The sequence below is a fragment of the Schistocerca nitens genome, chromosome 2, assembly GCF_023898315.1.
Source record: "Schistocerca nitens isolate TAMUIC-IGC-003100 chromosome 2, iqSchNite1.1, whole genome shotgun sequence".
NCBI classification, from domain to species: Eukaryota; Metazoa; Arthropoda; class Insecta; order Orthoptera; family Acrididae; genus Schistocerca; species Schistocerca nitens.
In genome coordinates this window covers 458,584,586-458,605,909 of record NC_064615.1, presented here as the reverse complement: position 1 = coordinate 458,605,909, position 21,324 = coordinate 458,584,586, and the positions used below count along the sequence as shown (strand labels likewise).

The 21,324-nt window shown below is 39.9% G+C and overlaps 1 protein-coding gene across 4 annotated transcripts in view; it reads left to right on the top strand.

Moving 5' to 3' along the window:
* LOC126236343 (protein brunelleschi) overlaps positions 1-21,324 on the top strand; it is a 253,243-nt gene that overhangs the window by 136,612 nt on the left and 95,307 nt on the right. For all 4 annotated transcript variants that reach the window (XM_049945571.1, XM_049945572.1, XM_049945574.1 and 1 more), the window contains 2 exons: positions 922-1,007; positions 16,769-16,895. In XM_049945571.1, the coding sequence (XP_049801528.1) occupies positions 922-1,007; positions 16,769-16,895 (213 nt within the window). The remainder of the gene's footprint in view (positions 1-921; positions 1,008-16,768; positions 16,896-21,324) is intronic.

Sequence of the window (21,324 nt, the reverse complement as noted above, 5' to 3'; positions counted from 1 at the left end):
AAGAGGTCCTGGAAGAGGAAGAGGGAAATCATCCAAAAATAAAATTGTAAATTCAAGTTCAATCACTCTCCTGACGGGGGATAATCGATTAAATAAATAATAATATCCCAGTCTGAATTAGACAATCCACATACTAGATTAAATGAAGTGTCTTAGATCAGTTAAATTTGTGGTATGCTTCAGATATAGATTGTATAAAGAAACTATTTTTCTACGTGTTTCCATTAGCTAAATGAGTTACACAATGTTTTGGCGATCTTGACTTAGAGAGAATATTTTTCAGTATAGAAAAACAAGTTATCAGGATATCTTTTTTTTTCTCAATGAAAAAGACAGAGCATGATATCAGTAACTAGACTAAGGAGTTGATACAAAAGTTTTTAAAGTTAGTATCGGAAAAATAATCATCTACGTGGGTGTACTTGTATTGAAAACAGGGAAGACATTGTTAGACATCTTTTGGGGAAATCAAGAGGGAACTTTTTTATGCAACGCCTTTTTACTTAATTCAGAAATATCTACTTTTTAAAACTAATACTTTTTGATACGATATAATTCCTGTTAATACTTAAATAACATAAAATATCGTTCATTTCTGCATCCTGTCTACCTCATGTCCCCCCCCCCCCCCCCTGCTCCCAACTGTCTATGAATAGTTGATTGCAAAAGCTAAAAGTTTTTGTGCCATGTTGGAACAGGTGCATTTTGTACTGTTATTGGGTACAACCTTTTCTTCAGCTTGACTGTTTTTCTTATTTGTTAGTGAAAACTTCATATATTGAAATCTTTGCAGGTTCAGTTTGTTTGTTTTTTAAATTTGTGCACTAAGAAGTAAGTTTGATAGTGTGCTAAGTTCCTGTAATCAATTTATTGTGCAAAGTTATTAGTACTGCCAAGTACTCAACTTTTTTTTCCCGACAGATTACCTTTGGGTCGTTGGAGACACATGTGAAGTTCATATGGAATTTTACAATTTGCTGCCGATGGAGTTGATGGTTTCAAACATGGTTGGTGCATAGATGACATAACAACTTTAATTTTTCTTTTTTACTCCTAAGTTTGGCACTTTCATTGTTTTCCTTAATGTATTTATCTTACTATATAAATTTATAATAGAGGGAAACATTCCACGTAGGAAAAATATAACTAAAAACAAAGATGATGTGACTTACCAAATGAAAGTGCTGGCAGGTCGACAGACACACAAACAAACACAAACATACACACAAAATTCAAGCTTTCACAACAAACTGTTGCCTCATCAGGAAAGAGGGAAGGAGAGGGAAAGACGAAAGGATGTGGGTTTTAAGGGAGAGGGTAAGGAGTCATTCCAATCCCTGGAGCGGAAAGACTTACCTTAGGGGGGGAAAAAAAGGACGGGTATACAAGCTTGTGTCTGTATATGTGTGGATTGATATGTGTGTGTGTGCGAGTGTATACCCGTCCTTTTTTCCCCCTAAGGTAAGTCTTTCTGCTCCTGGGATTGGAATGACTCCTTACCCTCTCCCTTAAAACCCACATCCTTTCGTCTTTCCCTCTCCTTCCCTCTTTCCTGATGAGGCAACAGTTTGTTGCGAAAGCTTGAATTTTGTGTGTATGTTTGTGTTTGTTTGTGTGTCTGTCGACCTGCCAGCACTTTCATTTGGTAAGTCACATCATCTTTGTTTTTACTATATAAATTTGTTTATGTAAATGAATATAACTTGTCTCCTGACATTTAACTAGTTTCCGAAGGACTATTGTATGTAGGTTTCATTGTATTAGCCACATGTGGTCCCCTGTTGGCCCTAGGATTTATTCTTTTATTACTATGATAATTTCCTGTTGCACTACTTTTTGTATGTCCAAAAGGCAAGTTGCTTTATGTTTCTACATTGAACTTAAGTAACAGGTAATTTGATGTTTCATTAATATGATTGGTTTTATATACTCCCTTGTTGAGGTCTGCCCAGCATTATATTATAAACTCACATCAGTTTCATTAAGTTGTAATGTGGAACCATGTTGAGAGCCTTCTGGAAACCAAGATACCTGACATTAACTTTGGGTTGCACTATTTACACCACTGTAGATCCACAACCAAAACTATCAAGCAAGGATTGATGTTTGTGAAACCCTTGTACAAAATAATCATGTCATATTATCACAGTTCCAAAATTCTACAACAAATTGATGTCCCTGATATTTGCCAGGCCAACCCAGGTAGCTGAAGGAGTCCTGTGGATTAGTCTGGCACGAGTGCAATGTTTCTGTTGTTGCTCAAAATGAATTTCTGTACAAATTCCTCTTCATCGACAGGCTGTGTCTCCTCATTTTGGTTCCTCTAGTGGTGTGCTGCAGTACTGGAGTGCAGGAATATCATTGTGTACCAGGACTGCTGACATGTGTTTACAAACAAACAAAAAAAATTATGTAACTTCATTATCATAATCTGTATCACTTCGGGGGGGGGGGGGGGGGGGTTACCTTCATAGTCTCAGATGTTATTGAATTTAGCGTATGTTAAAATTCAGGAGTAAGTAAGAAACATGTATTATTTTGTTTTTCCAAAAAAATTCCTGCTCTGACGTACAGGCCTCCAAAGATGACACTACGAACACCATTTTGAAGATGCGAATTTCAGAATTTTTTTTAAAAATGCTTTATCTCTGGAACAATTTGAGATATTTTGTTACAGTCCTTCTATTTGAAAGATAATTGCTTTATGATTACAATGGTATCCTCCGTTTGGCTATATCTGTCAAAGTTCTTTTACTGTCGCCTTTTGAATTTTTTTTATAATTTACAGTAAAAAATTTTTTTTTTTTTCAAAAATGCTAATAGGGAAAAGTTAGATATATATATTTTTTTTCTGTTTTCTCTGTAAAGAAGAGTTTCCACTTATTATTTCTTTTCACTTTCATTGTTGCACATATTTCTTACACTTTTTGTAGTTTCTTGTCAGTTTCTTTATCGGGTTGTTCATTGCAGGTTTCTGAATTGTATTTGTTGAGTGCTAATTTGTTTACTGAAGAGGCTTCTAAGACATGTGAGACCATTGAGCGAGTTCTGTGTTTTCGTGAGGAATTTGCCAGTTGACACAATTGCAGTGTGTTTTGTGAAAAGGACGGTTTGAAATGTCTTCTGACTGGGGCCACAGGAGAGTGAAGTTTGCTATTTGCATATCCATAAAAGAGTTATATACACACGTCAAAAAAGTTTTGCCTCACCCCAGTTCCCAGAACTCCTGAAGATAGATGTTGACTGTGGATATTGTGCCACAGACACAGTCCCTTTTGACTTTTCAGAGACGTCACTAAACCCACCCAAATATGTAAACAACCATGCATGAGCAGTGCCTCTTAGACAGAAGGGGTTCGACAGCCAATCAGTTCCAGTCATTCCACCAGGAAGGAGGTATACGGCTAGTGTTGTCTGTAGTTCAACCATGCCTAGTCAGTCAATACCATGGTTCGATCACATCCGTATTGTTACTTTGTGCGAGGAATGGCTCTCAACAAGGTAAGTATCCAGGCATCTCAGAGTGAACCAAAAGGATGTTGTTCAGACATGGAGGAGATACAGAGAGACAGGAACTCTCGATGACATGCCTTGCTCAGGCCCTCCAAGGTCTACTACTGCGGTGGATGACTGCTACCTACGGATTATGGCTCGGAGGAAACCTGACAGCAATGCCACCATGTTGAATAATGTGCTTTGTGCAGCCATAGGACGTTATGTTATGACTCAAACTGTGGGCAATAGGCTGCATGATGTGCAGATTCATTCCCAATGCCCATGGCGAGGTCCATCTTTACAACCACGACATCAAACAGCGCGGTACAGATGGGTCCAACAACATGCCGAATGGATTGCTCAGGATTGGCATCACATTCCATCTTCAGAAGAAAATGAATCAAAGCACTCTGGCACCTCTTGCCAGGAATTTTTCACAAATATCAATTCAGCTGTTGATGAGTGTTGAATATTCCTTCAACCAGACAATCGTTGGAGACGTGTTTGGAGGCAACCGGATCAGGCTGAATGTCTCATAGACACACTGTCCACGGTGGAGGTTCCCTGCTATTTTGGGGTAGCATTATGTGGGGTTGAAGTACGCCACTGGTGGCCATCGAAGGCGCCATAACGGCTGTACAATACGTGGATCCCATCCTCCTATCGATAGTGCAACCATATTGGCAGTATATTGGCGAGGCATTCATCTTCATGGACAGCAATTCATGCCCCCATTGTGCACATCCTGTGAATGACTTCCTTCAGGATAATGACATTGCTCACCTAGAGTGGCCAGAATGTTCTCCAGGCACGAACCCTATCGAACATGTCTGGAATAGATTGAAAATGGCTGTTTATGGAGGATGTAACCCACCAACCACTCTGAGGGATCTACGCCGAATTTCCGTTTAGGAGTGGGACAATATGGACCAACAGTGACTTGATGAATTTGTGGATAGTATGCCACGACGAATACAGGCATGCATCAATGCTAAGACGACGTGCTACTGAGTATTAGAGGTACTGGCGTGTACAGCAATCTGGGCCACCACCTCCGAATGTCTCAGTGTATGGTTGTACAACATGCAATGTGTGGTTTTCATGAGCAATAAAAAGAGCAGAAATGATGTTTATGGTGATCTCTATTCCAATATTTTGTACAGGTTCTGGAACTCTCGGAACTGAGGTAATGCAAAACTTTTTTTGATGTGTGTATAAGACCAGGTTGGGAATAAGTGTTCTCATTTGAAGACTCTGTTTCAAAGTGAAGATGTTTCCAGTGATGACATTTTGTGTTTTTAAATGTTTTGACAGAATTACAACAATGATAGTACCTGAACAAGTTGAAGCCTCCCATGGTGCGGATGATGCAGATTTTGCATCAATAGAGGAAGAATTAAATACTCCAAATCAGTCAACTACAGAAGTAGCTGCTACTGCTGTAAGAAACTGTGGTCAGTGAAGTTGAGTCATAAGCTCTATGCATCAAGAAAGTGCAGAGAAATTACTAAAGCTATGGATGAATACACTACAACAAAACTGACCACACTCTTCAAAGTAGATATTCCATCTTCAGAAGAAAATGAATCAAAGCACTCTGGCACCTCTTGCCAGGAATTTTCCACAAATATCAATTCAGCTGTTGAATATTGTGCATCCTACAGTGAAAAGGTGAAATTTTTAACTATTATTCCATAGATATTTAAAAAAAATCAATTTTGATCCACGTTCCATCAGTATCAAAGAACATGGTAGACAAATCAAGAAATGTGAGGTCTGTAAAAGGAGTCTTTGGAAGACCAGATCCCTACTATGGTCATCCTGTAGAAACAGCTCAAGTTCAAATAGTTCAGTCATTTTATCTGGAAGATAAATGGGACTGATCTCGCCAGAGTGCCAACAAAAAAGACCCTATAACTGTAACAGTTGAAGGTCAAAAAGTTTTGAAAGTGAAGAGGTACATGATTCGCAGTATTAAAGAAACTTTTGCAATTTACGAGAGCAACTATCCAACTTCACATATTGGAAGATCAATATTTTATTCACTACGGCCTAAGTGGGTAGTTCCACACCCACCTAGAGATGTCTGTTTATAAGTGTACTGTGCGAATTTTGAACTTTGTGTGGTAATTTTGAAGAACTTAGTGGGGCACATGACATATGACACCTTGGATGGGCATGTGAAGTCATTAGTAGTCTGTGACGTAAAGTGAGACACTTGTTTGGTAAATGGTCAGTGAAAGCAGTAACACACCAGCATCTGAAGAAATTGCAACAACAACACATTGCAGAAGTGAAAGGGTGTGTATAGGCCGAAGAACTATGTTTAGTGTTTCACTATTTTTTGCTGAGAACTGGTCTGTAATTCTTCTACAAGTACAAGGGTATCATTGGAGTAATGACCAGGTTTCAATTTTTACAGGAGTGACATATTTTCAAAACAAGTCCACAGGTGTTGCAGTTATAATTGAACATGACTCAGCACATGCTTTGTTAGCAATGTGGAAAAGTCTTCAACTGCAATCAGGGGCAGAGAAGATCATCATCATTTCTGATGGTGTTCCTTGTCGCTTTAAAAATCATTACCAGCTGTTTGAATTGAGTATGTCACTTGTGCCAACTGACTGGGTATACAGTGCTATTGGTCATGGGAAGGGGCCTTGTGATGGTGTAGATGGTCTGCTGAAGCACCGTGCTACAAAACATAATCTTTCGAGACCAAATACAGCTGTGATTCAGAATGCTGAGGATTTTATGAGAGTCGTGAAATCTTACATATCCACAGCCCTCATTCTTATGTCCAAAGAGGAAATCAAAGAATTTCATGAGCAGATGAAAGGAGGATAGTCCAAACAAACTACTCCTGTGAAAGGAATTCAGAAGACACATTTCTGGACTCAAAGTGATTGGCCAATTCATAGTGCATGGACTTTAAAAAACAAGAAAGAAGAAATTCCGTTCGTTCGGCTGACACCTCAGAAACAACAGGATGATAATCAGATTCACAACCTGAATAGGGGGATGTTTGGAGTGTGTGTGTATGAATGTGACTGGGGGATTTGCAGAGATTGTAGACACCAGTTATGAGTTAAACGAAATTGTAGTGAACTTTATGCAGCCACGTAAACCAGCTGCTGGATATAGGTTTCCAGCTTAAGGACAGCAACAACGCCATCAGTGCTCTCTTCGTGTTCACAATGTTTCGAAGACTGTAAGTCCTTTAGTTCCTATTGATTCAACAGGAAGGCATCACTCTATATCAAAGAAGTTGTATAAATTGAAACCTTTAAGTCTTTGGATCTTTCACATACATTTTGGAACCGTTCAAAATGCTTGAAAAAAAGTCTCTTACTCATCTTTCAAAACTAAAATTATGTTAAATAAAGCTAGGTTTTCATTTTTATGAGCCTGATGGGTGAAAATGTGCGTAAGAAAACACGTTTTATGTATGGTAATAATTTCAAACGTTTATAAAACCTGTTCAACATAAAAGTGGAATCTCTCCTTTTCAGGGAATGTAGAACTATATGGTATTAATAAACAGAAAATTTTATAGATTGGTATTTTTGAAAACAAAATTTTTTTTCCACAAATTATAAAAAAAGTTCAGAACGCTATAGTAAAAGCTGTAGGAAAAGAAGTGAGATGAAGGCAGAGCTCACCATCTGCAGCATTGTCGACAGGACCGATTGCGGACCTTTGGTACAGAGCCGAGTGGAGGGTCTGAATCAGAGGCTCTGACGGTTCTGCGACCATTTAGGCTGCAGACTCCTCAACTTATGCCATAGGGTGATGAGGTTTCGGGTTCCGCTAAATAGGTCAGGTGTCCACTACACACAGGAGGTGGCTACATAGGTAGCAGGGGCTGTGTGGTGTGGGCTGGGTGGTTTTTTAGGTTAGACATCCTTGGGAAAGATCAAAAAGGGCACCAGTCTCAAAGGGTACAGGGCAAAGAAACGATGAGAATCGACCAAGCAACAGTCGGTATTGTAGTTGTAAATTGTTGTAGCTATGTTGGAAAAGTACCAGAGCTTCAAGCACTGATAGAAAGCACTCAAGCTGAAATTGTTATAGGAACAGAAAGTTGGCTAAAGCCGGAGATAAATTCTGCTGAAATTTTTACAGAGGCGCAAACCGTTTTCAGAAAGGATAGATTAAATAAAGTAATTGGTGGTGTGTTTGTATTTGTTGGTAGTAGTTTATCTTGTAGCGAAGTTGAAATAGATAGTTCCTGCAAATTACTGTGGGTAGAAGTTATACTCAACAGCCGTACCAAAATAATAATTGGCTCCTTCTACTGACCCCCCCCCCCCCCCCCCCCACTCCTGACTCAGATGATAGAATAGCTGAATGCTTCAAAGAAAACTTGAATCTCATCACAAATAAGTACCCCACTCATACATTTATAATTGGTGGAAACTTCAATATACCTTCGATTTGTTGGCAAAAATACATGTTCAAAGCCAGTGGCAGACAGAAAACATCTTCCGAAATTGTACTAAATGCTTTCTCTGAGAATTACTTTGAACAATTAGTTCATGAGCCCACACAAATTGTTAATGGTTGCGAAAACACACTTGACCTCTTAGCCACAAATAATCCTGATCTAATAGAGAGCGTCATGTCGGATACAGGGATTAGTGAACACAAGGTCATTGTAGTTAGGCTCAAAACCATATCAACCAAAACCACTAAAAATAACCACAAAATATATCTATTTAAAACAGCAGATAAAAATTCATTTGATGCCTTCCTAAGAGTGCCTCTCCATTCCTTCCAAGCTAATTATGTAAGTGTAGACCAGATATGGCTCAAAAACAAAGATGCAGTATTGACAGCAATAGATACATTCATACCACAAAAATTAATAAGATACGTGACTGATCCACCATGATACACAAAACACATCAGAACACTGTTGTAGAAGCAACGAAAAAAGCATGCCAGATTCAGAAGAATGCAAAATCCCCAAGACTGGCTAAGTTTCACGGAAGCTCGAAACTTAGTTCGGACATCAATGCGAGATGCTTTTAATAGTTTCCTCAATGAAATATTGTCTCAAAATATGGTAGAAAACCTGAAGAGATTCTGGTCGTATGTAAAGTATACCAGTGGTACAAAACAGTCAATACCGTCACTGCACGATAGTGATGGAAATGTTACCGATAATGGTGCCACTAAAGCGGACTTACTAAATACAGTTTTCCGCAATTCCTTCACAAAAGAAGATGAAGTAAATATTCCAGAATTCGAAACCAGAACAGCTGTTAGCAAGAGTGTCATAGAAGTAGATATCTTAGGTGTTGTGAAACAACTCAAATCACTTAAGAAAGGCAAGTCTTCCGATCCAGATGATATACAAATTTGGTTCCTCTCTGAGTATGACACGAGCACCTTTCTTAGCAATCATATACAACCGCTCACTTGGTGAAAGATCTGTTCCGAAAGACTGGAAAGTAGCACAGGTCACACCAATATTCAAGAAGGGAAGTAGGAGTAACCCATTGAATCACAGACCCATATCACTGACCTCAATTTGCAGTAGGATTCTAGAGCATATACTGTACTCAAACATTATAAATCACCTTGAAGAAAATGACTTATTGATACATAACCAACACAGATTCAGAAAATATCGTTCTTATGCAACACAGCTAGCTCTTTATTCCCATGAAGTAATGAGTGCTGTCGACAAGGGATTTCAGATCGATTCCATATTCCTAGATTTCCAGAAGGCTTTTGATACTGTTCCTCACAAGGGACTGTTAATCAAATTGCGTGCATATGGAGTATTGTCTGAGTTGTGTGACTGGATTCATGATTTCCTCTCAGAGGGGTCACAGTTCGTAGTGATGGACGGTAAATCATCGAGTAGAACAGAAGTGATATCTGGCGTTCTGCAAGGTAGTGTTATAGGCCCTCTGCTGTTCCTGATTTATATAAATGATCTAGGTGATAATGATTTATATAAATGATCTAGGTGATAATCTGAGCAGCCCCCTTAGATTCTTTGCAGGTGACACTGTAATCTACTGTCTAATAAAATCATCAGACAATAAAGTCCAATTACAAAATGATCTAGAGAGAATTTCTGTATGGTGCGAAAAGTGGCAATTAGCACCAAACAAAGAATAGTGCGAGGTCATACAAATGGGTACTAAAAGAACTCCAATAAATTTTGGGTGTACGGTAAATCACACAGATCAAAGGGCTGTCAATTTGACTAAATACCTAGGAATTACAATTACGAGCAACTTAAATTGGAAAGACCACATAGATAATATCGTGGGGAAGGCGAAACGAAGATTGTGCTTTGTTGGCAGAATACTTACAAGTTGCGACAAACCCACTGAAAAGACAGCCTACATTACACTTATCTGTCCTCTGCTGGAATATTTCTGCGCAGTGTGGGATCCTTACCAGGTAGGATTGGTGGAGGACATTGAAAAAGTGCAAAGAAGCGCAGCTCATTTCATGTTATCGCGCAATAGGGGTGAGAGTGTCACTGATGTGATACATGAGTTGTGGTGGCAGTCACTAAAACAAAGGCAGTTTTCTTTGTGGTGAGATCTATTTACGAAATTTCAATCACCCACTTTCTCTTCTGAATGCGTAAATATTTTGTTAACACCCACATACGTAGGGAGAAATGATCATCATAATAAAATTATAGAAATCAGAGCTCGAACGGAAAGATTTAGGTGTTCCTTTTTCCCACACGGCATTCGAGAATGGAAAGGTAGAGAAGTAGCATGAAAATGGTTCGATGAACCCTCTGCCAGACACTTAAGTGTGAATTGCAGAGTAAACATGTAGATGTAGAACTTTGACAGATAAGCCCAAATGGAGGATTTCTTTGTAACCATAAAGCAATTATCTTCCAAATAAAAAAAGAGCCAACAAAATATCTAGAACTTTTCCAGAGATAAAGCATTTTAAAATTTTTCCCAAAATACGCTCTTCAAAATGGTATGCGCAGTGTCATCTTTGGAGGGCTGTATCTCGGAACTGAAATTTTTTTGGAGAAAACCAAAAAATATGTGTTTCTCACTTAGTCCTTCATTTTGACATATGCTAAATTCAATAACATCCAAGACTATGGAGGTAAGATTTTTTTCCCAAGCCTGCCTGAATTGATGTGGACTCTATGCCTATTATGAAAAGGATAGTTGCTACTCACCATGCAGCAGAGATGCTGAGTCACAGATAGGCACAACAAAAAGACTGTTGGCTAGTCAGCTTTTGGCAAACAGTCTTGTTGGCCAGAAGCTCATTTTGTGACAGTCTTTTTATTGTGCCTATCTGCGCCTCAGTTTCTCTGCTGTATGGTGAGCAGCAACTGTTGTTGTTGTTGTTGTTGTTGTTGTTGTTGGCTTTGTGGTCTTCAGTCCAGAGACGGGTTTGATGCAGCTCTCCATGCTACTCTATCCTGTGCAAGCTTTATCATCTCCCAGTACCTACTGCAACCTACGTCCTTCTGAATCTTCTTAGTGTATTCATCTCTTGGTCTCCCCGTACGATTTTTACCCTCCAAGCTGTCCTCCAATACTAAATTGGTGATCCCTTGATGCCTCAGAACATGTCCTACCAACCAATCCCTTCTTCTAGTCAAGTTGTGCCACAAATTTTTCTTCTCCCCAATTCTATTCAATACCTCCTCATTAGTTATGTGATCTACCCATCTAATCTTTAGCATTCTCCTGTAGCACCACATTTCAAAAGCTTCTATTCTCTTCTTGTCTAAACTGTTTATTGTCCATGTTTCCCTTCCACACATGGTTACACTCCACACACATACTTTCAGGAATGACTTCCTGACGCTTTGATCTATATTCGATGTTAACAAATTTCTCTTCTTCAGAAACGCTTTCCTTTCCATTGTCAGTCTACATTTTATATCCTCTCTACTTCAACCATCATCAGTTACTTTGCTCCCCAAATAGCAAAACTCCTTTACTACTTTAAGTGTCTCATTTCCTAATCTAATTCCCGAAGCATCACCCGACTTAATTCGACTACATTCCATTATCCTCTTTTTGCTTTTGTTGATGTTCATCTTATATCCTTCTTTCAAGACACTGTCCTTTCTGTTCAACTGCTCTTCCAAGTCCTTTGCTGTCTCTGACATAATTACGAGGTGCGGCTAGAAAAAACCGGACTGATGCTGGAAAAAACATTTATTTACAATTATTTACAATTTCATGTTATCTCCTTCAATGTACTCTCCTCCTCGGTCTCTACACCGCTCCATACGAATTTTCCACTGTTCATAGCAATGCTGCAGATCATTTTCGGTAAGTCCATACATTACTTCCGTCGCTTTTTCTTTTACTGCTTCAACAGTCTCAAATCTAGTTCCTTTCAAAGCTGACTTAACTTTAAGGAAAAGAAAAAAGTCACAGGGGGCCAAATCAGGTGAGTAGGGTGGATGATCTAAGATGGGAATGTTGTGTTTTGCCAAAAACGTCTTCACTGACAACGCACTGTGAGCTGGGGCATTGTCTTGGTGAAGGATCCATGACTTTTTTCTCCACAAATCGTTCCATTTTCTCCGTACTCCCTCACGTAGGGTAGCCAGGACGCTAATGTAGTAATGCTGATTCACTGTTTGTCCCTCTGGTACCCAATCAATGTGCACAATCCCTTTGATGCAAAAAAAAAAACAATCATCATTGCCTTGAATTTCGATTTTGACATTCGTGCTTTTTTTTGTCGTGGAGAACCAGGAGTTTTCCAATGCATCGATTGGCGTTTAGTTTCGGGATCGTAAGTAAAAAACCACGATTCATCGCAAGTAATAACATTTTGTAAGAAGGTGGGATCACTTTCAATGTTTTCCAGGATGTCAGAACAAATCATTCTTCGGTGTTCCTTCTGTTCAATTGTGAGACACTTTGGAACCATTTTTGAACACACTTTGTTCATGTTGAAACTTTCATGAAGAATCTGCCTAACACTTTCCTTGTCAACTCCTGTTAACTCAGACACTGCTCTGATTGTTAAACGGCGATCTTGTCGAACAAGTTTACCGATTTTTTCAATGTTTGCATCAGTTTTTGCTGACAATGGTCTGCCAGTGCGAGTGTCATCACTGGTGTCTTCGCGGCCATCTTTAAATCGTTTAAACCACTCAAACACTTTTGTTCGCGATAAACAATCATCGCCGTACACTTGTTGTAACATTACAAACGTTTCACTTGCAGATTTTCCTAGTTTGAAACAAAAATTGATGTTAACACGCTGTTCTTTCTGTACACTCAACATTTTCCGACGCACAGACAAAACGTCAACTACTTAAAACAGACGCCACGGGCAGACTGAGTGCAGGAGGCAGATGAAACTCGAGCAGTAGGCGGAGCGAGAGTCACGTGACAGGCCACGCGACTTTCAGTCTTAATGCATTTGTTTTATTGTTTCACCAGTACTAGTCCGGTTTTTTTCTAGCCACACCTCGTACAATGTCATCGGTGAACCTAAAAGTTTTTATTTCTTCTCCATGGATTTTAATTCCTACTCCGAATTTTTCTTTTGTTTCTTTTACTGCTTGCTCAATATACAGATTGAATAACATCAGGGATAGGCTACAACCCTGTCTCACTCCGTTCCCAACCACCGCTTCCCTTACATGCCCCTCAACTCTTATAACTGCAATTTGTTTCCTGTACAAATTGTAAACAGCCTTTCGCTCTCTGTATTTTACCCCTGCCACATTCAGAATTTGAAAGAGAGTATTCCAGTCAACATTGTCAAAAGCTTCCTCTAAGTCTACAAAGGCTAAAAACTTTGGTTTGGCTTTCCTTAATCTATCTTCTAAGATAAGTCGTAGGGTCAGTATTGCCTCACATGTTCCAACATTTCTACAGAATCCAAACTGAGTTTCCCCGAGGTCTGCTTCTACCAGTTTTCTATTCATTTGTAAAGAATTCTTGTTAGTATTTTGCAGCCGTAACTTATTAAATTAATAGTTCGGTAATGTTCACATCTGTCAACACCTGTTTTCTTTGGGATTTAAATAATTATATTCTTCTTGAAGTCTGAGGGAATTTCGCTGTCTCATACATCTTGCTCACCAGATGGTAGAGTTTTGTCAGGGCTGGCTCTCCCAAGGCTATCAGTAGTTCTGATGGAATGTTGTCTGCTCCTGGTGTCTTGTTTCAACTTATATCTTTCAGTGCTCTGTCAAACTCTTCATGCAGTATCATATCCCCCATTTCATCTTCATCTATAAGCTCTTCCATTTCCATGATATTGTCCTCAAGTACATCGCCCTTGTATAGACCATCTATATACTCCTTCCACCTTTCTGCTTTCCGTTCTTTGCTTAGAATTGGGTTTCCATCTGAGCTCTTGATATTCATACAAGTGGTTCTCTTTTCTCCCAAGGTCTCTCTAATTTTCCTGTAGGCAGTATCTATCTTACTCCTAGTGGGATATGCCTCCACATCCTTACATTTGTCCTCTAGCCATCCCTGCTTAGCCATTTTGCACTTCATGTTGATCTCATTTTTGAGACATTTGTATTCCTTTTTGCCTGCTTCATTTACTGCATTTTTGTATTTTCTCCTTTCATCAACTAAATTCAATATTTCTTCTGTTACCCAAGAATTTCTACTAGCCCTTGTCTTTTTACCTACTTGATCCTCTGCTGCCTTTACTATTTCATCTCTCAAAGCTACCCATTCTTCATCTACTGTATTTCTTTCCCCCATTCTTGTCAATTGTTCCCTAGTGCTCGCTCTGAAACTATCTACAACCTGTAGTTCTGTCAGTTTATCCAGATCCCGTCTCCTAAATTTACCACCTTTTTGCAGTTTCTTCAGTTTTAATCTACAGTTCATAACCAATAGATTGTGGCCAGAGCCCACATCTGCCCCTGGAAATGTCTTACAATTTAAAACCTAATTCCTGAATCTCCATCTTACCATTTTATAATCTGTCTGAAACTTTCCAGTATCTCCAGGCTCCTTCCATGTATACAACCTTCTTTCATGATTCTTGAATCAAGTGTTAGCTATGATTAAGTTATACTCCATGCAAAATTCTACCAGACAGTTCCTCTTTCATTGCTTAGCCCCATTCCATACTCACCTACAACATTCCCTTCTCTTCCTTTTCCTACTATCGAATTCCATTCACCCATGACTATTAAATTTTCGTCTCCCTTCACTATCTGAATAATTTCTTTTATCTCATAATACATTTCATCAATCTCTTCCTCATCTTCAGAGCTAGTTGGCATACAAACGTGTACTACTGTGGTAGGCATGGGCTATGTGTGTATCTTGGCCACAATAATGCATTCACTATGCTATTTGTAGTAGGTTACACGTGCTCCCATTTTTTTTATTCATTATTAAACCTACTCCTGCATTACACCTATTTGATTTTGTATTTATAACCCTGTAGTCACCTGACCAAAAGTCTTGTTCCTCCTGCCACCGAACTTCACTAATTCCCACTATATCCAACTTTAACCTATCCATTTCCCTTTTTAAATTTTCTAACCTACCTGCCTGATTAAGGGATCTGACATTCTACGCTCCGATCCGTAGAATGCCAGTTTTCTTTCTCCTGATAACGACGTCCTCTTGAGTAGTCCCCGCCCAGAAATCCGAATGGGGGACTATTTTACCTCCGGAATATATTACCCAAGAGGAGGCCATCATCATTTAATCATACAGTAAAGCTGCATGGCCTCGGGAAAAATGACGTCTGTAGTTTCCCCATGCTTTCAGCCGTTCGCAGTACCAGCACAGCAAGGCCGTTTCGGTAAGTGTTACCAGGCCAGATCTATCATGCCCCTACAACTACTGAAAGGCTACTGCCGCTCCGCAGGAACTACATGTTTGTCTGGCCTCTCAACAGATACCCCTCTGTTGTGGTTGCACCTACGGTATGGCTATCTGTATTGCTGCGGCACGCAAGCCTCCCCACCGACGGCACGGTCCATGGTTCATGTTGGGGTGTAGCAACTATCCTTCTCATAATATTGTTACATTTCAATTTGTATTCTCCATTGTTTCATTATGTGACTTTACTATTTTCAAGGTGATAATTAAAAATTATTTGTTACTGTTTCCGTAGAAGTTTAACAAGTATCCCATCTGTTCCCAGAAACTTCATTTTACTGAATTACTTGAGTTACTTTCCTGCACTGTACTGTCTTTTATTTTGGTACCACTATCGTCCAGTCACCGGACAAATTAGTCTGATCAGTTAACTGACTTAAAGGGAGAGCTGTCATTAAACCAAGGTGCACAGCATTTACAAGTTTTTCTTCTGTTGTAGGTGGTATGTGGCACCTTCCTCTGCTCTTTGAATCAACTTATGACCTAGTTATAGGGGATCTATAGTTCAACAAGGAGTCCAAACTGTGGGTCAACTCAGCATTTTTCACATGGAAAATCATTGCAAAAAGTGAAAGAAATCACAAGTGACTGATAAATATCCAAGTACTGAGTGGGCAATAAACCTGAAACATTTGAAGCTGTAGCCTGGCACTTTATCACTCAGCCACTAAGTCACAACTAATTTTATGTACAGCCAAAAGTTCTTATGGTTTTTAGTATTATGACAGATAAGATTTTGTCTTCAGATTCACTGAATTTGCTCATTGTGGTTGTTAATTTAGTTTTTGTCTGTCCATGAGAATTTACCTTTGTCAGAATCTGTTGTAAACTTTTTTTATATTAACTTTGCTACTACTTCTGTCCAATCTCTGTCCTATCCATCTTATCTCTCAGAATCTTGCATAGACAGTTTATACATAGTCTCTATCCTACAATACCTGAATAGGAAGGTTCAGAATTATTTACTGTCAGGAGACTCAGGGTGTACTTAAGACTTAGTACTTAACTCATTCTGCCACACAGTTTCAACCTGACAGAAAATTTTGACAAATAGAATTGTTGGAAAACATATAGAGCACAATATCATGTGAATCTTTCCTCCAACGACCCATGTTATCCCACCTTATTACATTCTCTTCGAGGAATTTGTATACAATATTCTTCAAACTTTCTGGAAAGCAATCAGTCATTTTGTTGCATGGTGTAGGTAACTGGTGGATGAAATAAACTACTTTGTTTGGCTCACCATTCTAATTTGTCTTTTCCTAGAGTGTTTTGAATTTTAAATAGGTGTATGCCTGAGTAATTATGGGTGTGTTTTTTATGATAAAGAATTTTATGTATTTATATGGAGATATTTAATCCATTACTTTAAAGTATAGCAAATAGCAACACACATTTTATTAACTGTTAATCTTTTCTAGCGCCTCCTAACTAATGGAGCTGTGTTTGAGAGCATACCGTCATCTCTTTGTCTTCCACCAGAATCTGGGCCACATCCCATCTCTCTATCTGGCATTCCAAAAGAACATGGCGAACTAGAAATACTAGGTATGCCGTTATAGAATATATTTAGCTAATTATACAAATATATTGATTGCAGTGATATTAAAATCATCATTCCACCGAATGTTTTATTCGTGTGTCTTCAAGTATCAAAAATTATCCGCTGCCCCTTTTGCAAGAAAACTGACAAGTTGTATGTACTGGTGCTTAAAGGAGACCATGGTCTTAACATACCTGGAGTTACAGGCTGGTATCACATTTCATCCTTGAGGTTAATAAGGCACAAAAATATGTATCCTTCTTCTTAGTACTGTGTTGGATACTCCCAAATTGCAGTCTTTCATTATGTTGTTGAGAGAGAGTTAAATTCACCACATCCTTAGCCTTCCACAAGTTACATACACACTAGGAGTCACATCATATGAGGAGCAGCAAAAAAAGAAAAGAGAGAGAAAAAAATGTTGTTGGGCAGATGGTTGTCAGGTCAAACAGTTGTTTGTGTGTAGCTCGTATAGTATCTGCCACACCTCAACTGTATTGGGGTTGCTTAGATATGCCAGGTTCTGCTCGGGTCAGCCAACTTCAGTGTCAGTTTTTGTAAAAATGTCATCCACAATAAAAGATGATGATGATGATAACAGAATTAAGAATCCAGTACTATACACAAAGTCAAACAAGCCTTCTCATCATCTTTCAGCTGAGGTGTCAAGATGTTTTTCGAAGTGAATTCTGAACCACCAACATATTGTTTGGAATCAATACTAAGTCTGTCCACAAGCAAAAGAATACCAATTCAAAATCATAGGTTTGTCACAAAAATGGAAAGTAAGGGGAAAGAGCAAAGATACATCCACTTATAAAATTGGCCCAGTTTAGGGACCATGTGGAAAAACTAATGTTCTTTACATAGCAACTCCTCCTTGCCTGTGTCTCATCACAGTACAAAACTTGTCATTTTCCTGAACTCTCCACATGAAGGGTGACCTCACTGGTCATAAAGGTAAGAGGAGCTTTGCTGTGTTCATTAGTGGCAAATATCATGCCAAAAGCTGAGTATCAGCATATGGTCAATTTATTAAAGTAACAAATTAATCAACACAGATAGTACAAAGGGGGAAAGATGACCACTTGTATGGTTTACATTCTGTGCATAAGCCAGTTCACACTTCAGTCATCAAGAGCAGTTACAAAAATCTGACAGATATCTAGAGGTGACATCCAGGAAGTCCAATAGTCTTCGTAGAGAGAACAGTACAGTGAATAAAAAGGCAATCTACTTTGTGAATTTATCAATATGAGTAAGTGATGTGGCAGCAGTGGCCTTTATTTGCAGTAAGTCACAACTACGCACACATACCACACAGATCCTGATCTGTGCTATTGTGGCCGAGCTCCAGCACCATGGTGTGCTCTCCTGTAGTTGGTCACTGCTCTCAGCTGGCTGCAAACCTCTGTTGTATTATCAGTTTCAGTACAAGACACTAACACTGATGCTACTTGGATTAAATGACACTGTTACAACATTACAACAGCATGTGTTTACTGTCATGGGCAGAATGGAAATCTTCTTTTTGTGGGCAGAAGACAGAAAAAGGAGTGGTGGGGCAGGGGGGGGGGGGGGGGGGAAGCTTCGGTGCCTCGTCAAATTAACTCTTAAACTTTCTTTTCGTCTCCTGCCCCAGAACTTAGTGGGAAGACAAAAGGGTGTGCTTCTGGGCATGCTGCTCCCTCTCCATTGCAAGCTCTATGATGTCATGTGCAAACCAATTCATGGGTTCATGCTTCCACAGGTTTTGGAGACATTCATCTGAAGCGGTTTTTTATTTATTAACATTCCAAATTTTGCTGTTTATGGGAGCACAAATATGAACAGGAAGAATAAAAGTATACCAGTGAAGTAGCTTCAGCATTGCCACCACTCCTCAAAGATATTTTTTTGTTTACATTGTCACATCCTTCTTACAAAACTTGCCAGGAACTGAAACTTCCTGGCAGATTTAAACTGTGTTCCAGACTGAGACTCGAACTCGGGACCTTGCCTTTCACGGGCAAGTGCTCTACCATCTGAGCTAACCAAGCATGACTCTCACCCCATCCTCACAGCTTTACTTCTGCCAGTACCTCGTCTCCTACCTTCCAAGCTTTACATAAGCTCTCCTGCAGAACTAGCACTCCTGAAAGAAAGGATATTGCGGAGACATGGCTTTGCCACAGCCTGGGGGATGTTTCCAGAATGAGATTTTCACTCTGCAATGGAGTGTGCGCTGATATGAAACTTCCTGGCAGATTTAAACTGTGTGCCGGACCGAGACTCGAACTCGGGACCTTTGCCTTTTGTGGGCAAGTAGTCGACCAACTGAGCTACCCAAGCACAACCCATGTCCCGTCCTGACAGCTTTACTTCTGCCAGTACCTCGTCTCCTACCTTCCAAACTTGACAGAGGCTCTCCTGCTTCCTTGCCAGGAACTGCTTGTTGGATAAATGATTCGTGTTTGAAAATGGGAAAATCACATATTTAGAATGCCTGTTGAAGTTGTTACTTAATGCACAAAATAGTGATTTAAAAGATGCACTCAACATGTAGGAAAAACATTTTTCTATGGAAGACAGATAAAATACCAAAACTGTGCACAGCTGTTTTCTCATTCAGATTTTGGTGTTTGTGGTATTGTGGTGAAGAAGTTTTCATATCAAACATTTGGAAATCTACTGCATACCATTTGCCTAAGTTCAGTAACTGGTTTGACATTTTTAATTTGAGTAAATCCCATATGTCACAAAAGTGGAGATGCTGTCTCACAGATATGTAGAACAAAAAGACTGGTAACAAGTTAAGGTTTTGGCCAGAAAGCCTTCTACATTAGACAACTTATACACACACTTTCATGCAATGTAACTCACATTCACATGAGCACTGTCTGTGGTAGCAGAGGCCAGACTGTGAGCAGCAGCTCATGATGGGAGAAGCTTTCAGAACGGTGGGGGAAAACCGGTGGCTGGAGTGAGGAGTGGGAGGGATAGCAGGGTAGAGATTAGGATGGTAAAGTGCTGCTTGTGAGAGCATAGAGGGATTAGGCAGGGAGGAGATAGGGCAGCTAGGTGCTGTCATTAGGTAGACAAAAGGTGGGGGGAAAAAAGTAAAAAGCCTGTGCATGTGTTGTTGGAATAGAAGGCTGTGTGGTGCTGGAGTGGGAGCGTGGAAAGGGATAGGTGGGTAAAGCACAGTGACTAATAAAGGTCGATGCTACAAGGTTTATGGGAATGTAGGCTATATTGAAGGTAGAGTTCCCACCTGCACAATTCGAGAAAAGCCAGTGATGGTAGGTAGGATCAAGCTGGCACAAGCTGTGATGCAGTCATCGAAATGAACATTGTCTTGGCCTGCATGCTCAGCAACTGGGTGGTCCACCTGTTTCTCGGCTGCAGTTTGTCAGTGGCCATTCATGCAGACAGACAGCTTGGTTGTCATGTCCACGTAGGATGCAGCACAATGGTTGCAGCTTAACTTTTACATTACATGACTGGTTTCACAGGTTGCCTTGCCTTTGTTGAGATAGGTTATGCTTGTGACTGGACTGGAGTAGTTTGTGATGGGAGGATGTACGGGCAAGTGTCACAACAGGGTCTGTTACATGGATATGAGCTTGAGGCAAGAAGTTGGAAACGGGTTGAGTAGCGATGGACGAGGATATATGTTCAGTGTTTAGAAGTGGCATCAATAGTGATGAACAAGGCACCAAGTGGTAAAAGAACAGGAACTGTAGAGAGTTGGCAGAGGAGATGGTTGGTATCTTTTATATAGCAGGGTAGGTTGCAGGTAACAGGCTGAAGGTGTTGGTCTACGAGAGCAGAGATTCTTTTAGTGTGGCACAATAACTGACCACAATGGGGTGTCCTGGGTGTTTCAGTTTACGGACTTCAGGAAGAATGAAGATGGGATACAAGAATTTGGGATTGCACAGGGAGTGGTAGGGGTGAATAGGGGTGGAGGGGGGGAGGGAGAGGGGGAGGGAGAGGGGGAGGGAGACTTTGGAGAGGTTCTCGGATGGTCTTAAGGATTTGAGGAGAGGCCAGAGATCTTGCTGGATTTCTGGAATGGGGTCACTGTGGCAGGGTTTGTAGGTAGACAAATTTGACAGCTGGTGGAGTCCTCCCACCAGGTAATCCTTGCAGTTCAAAACCACAGAGAGGGAACCTTTGTTAGCAAGTAGGATTATAAGGTCGGGGTTAGTTCTTATAGTTCATAAATAGTGGATTGTGATTATTGCTGTCAATGTAAGGTTAGCTTGCATGTTGAGGGATTTGGGGAATGATGGTGAGGCAAGGTTCAAGGTTAAGAAATTCTGGAAAGTTAACAGGAGGTGATTTTGTGGCTGTGGTGGTGGATAATGGTGGGATGGAGGAGTGAACTTAGTCAGGCAGGATTCAACATTGGTCTGTGCTTGAATCTGATTGGTAGAGTTGGTGGCAAAA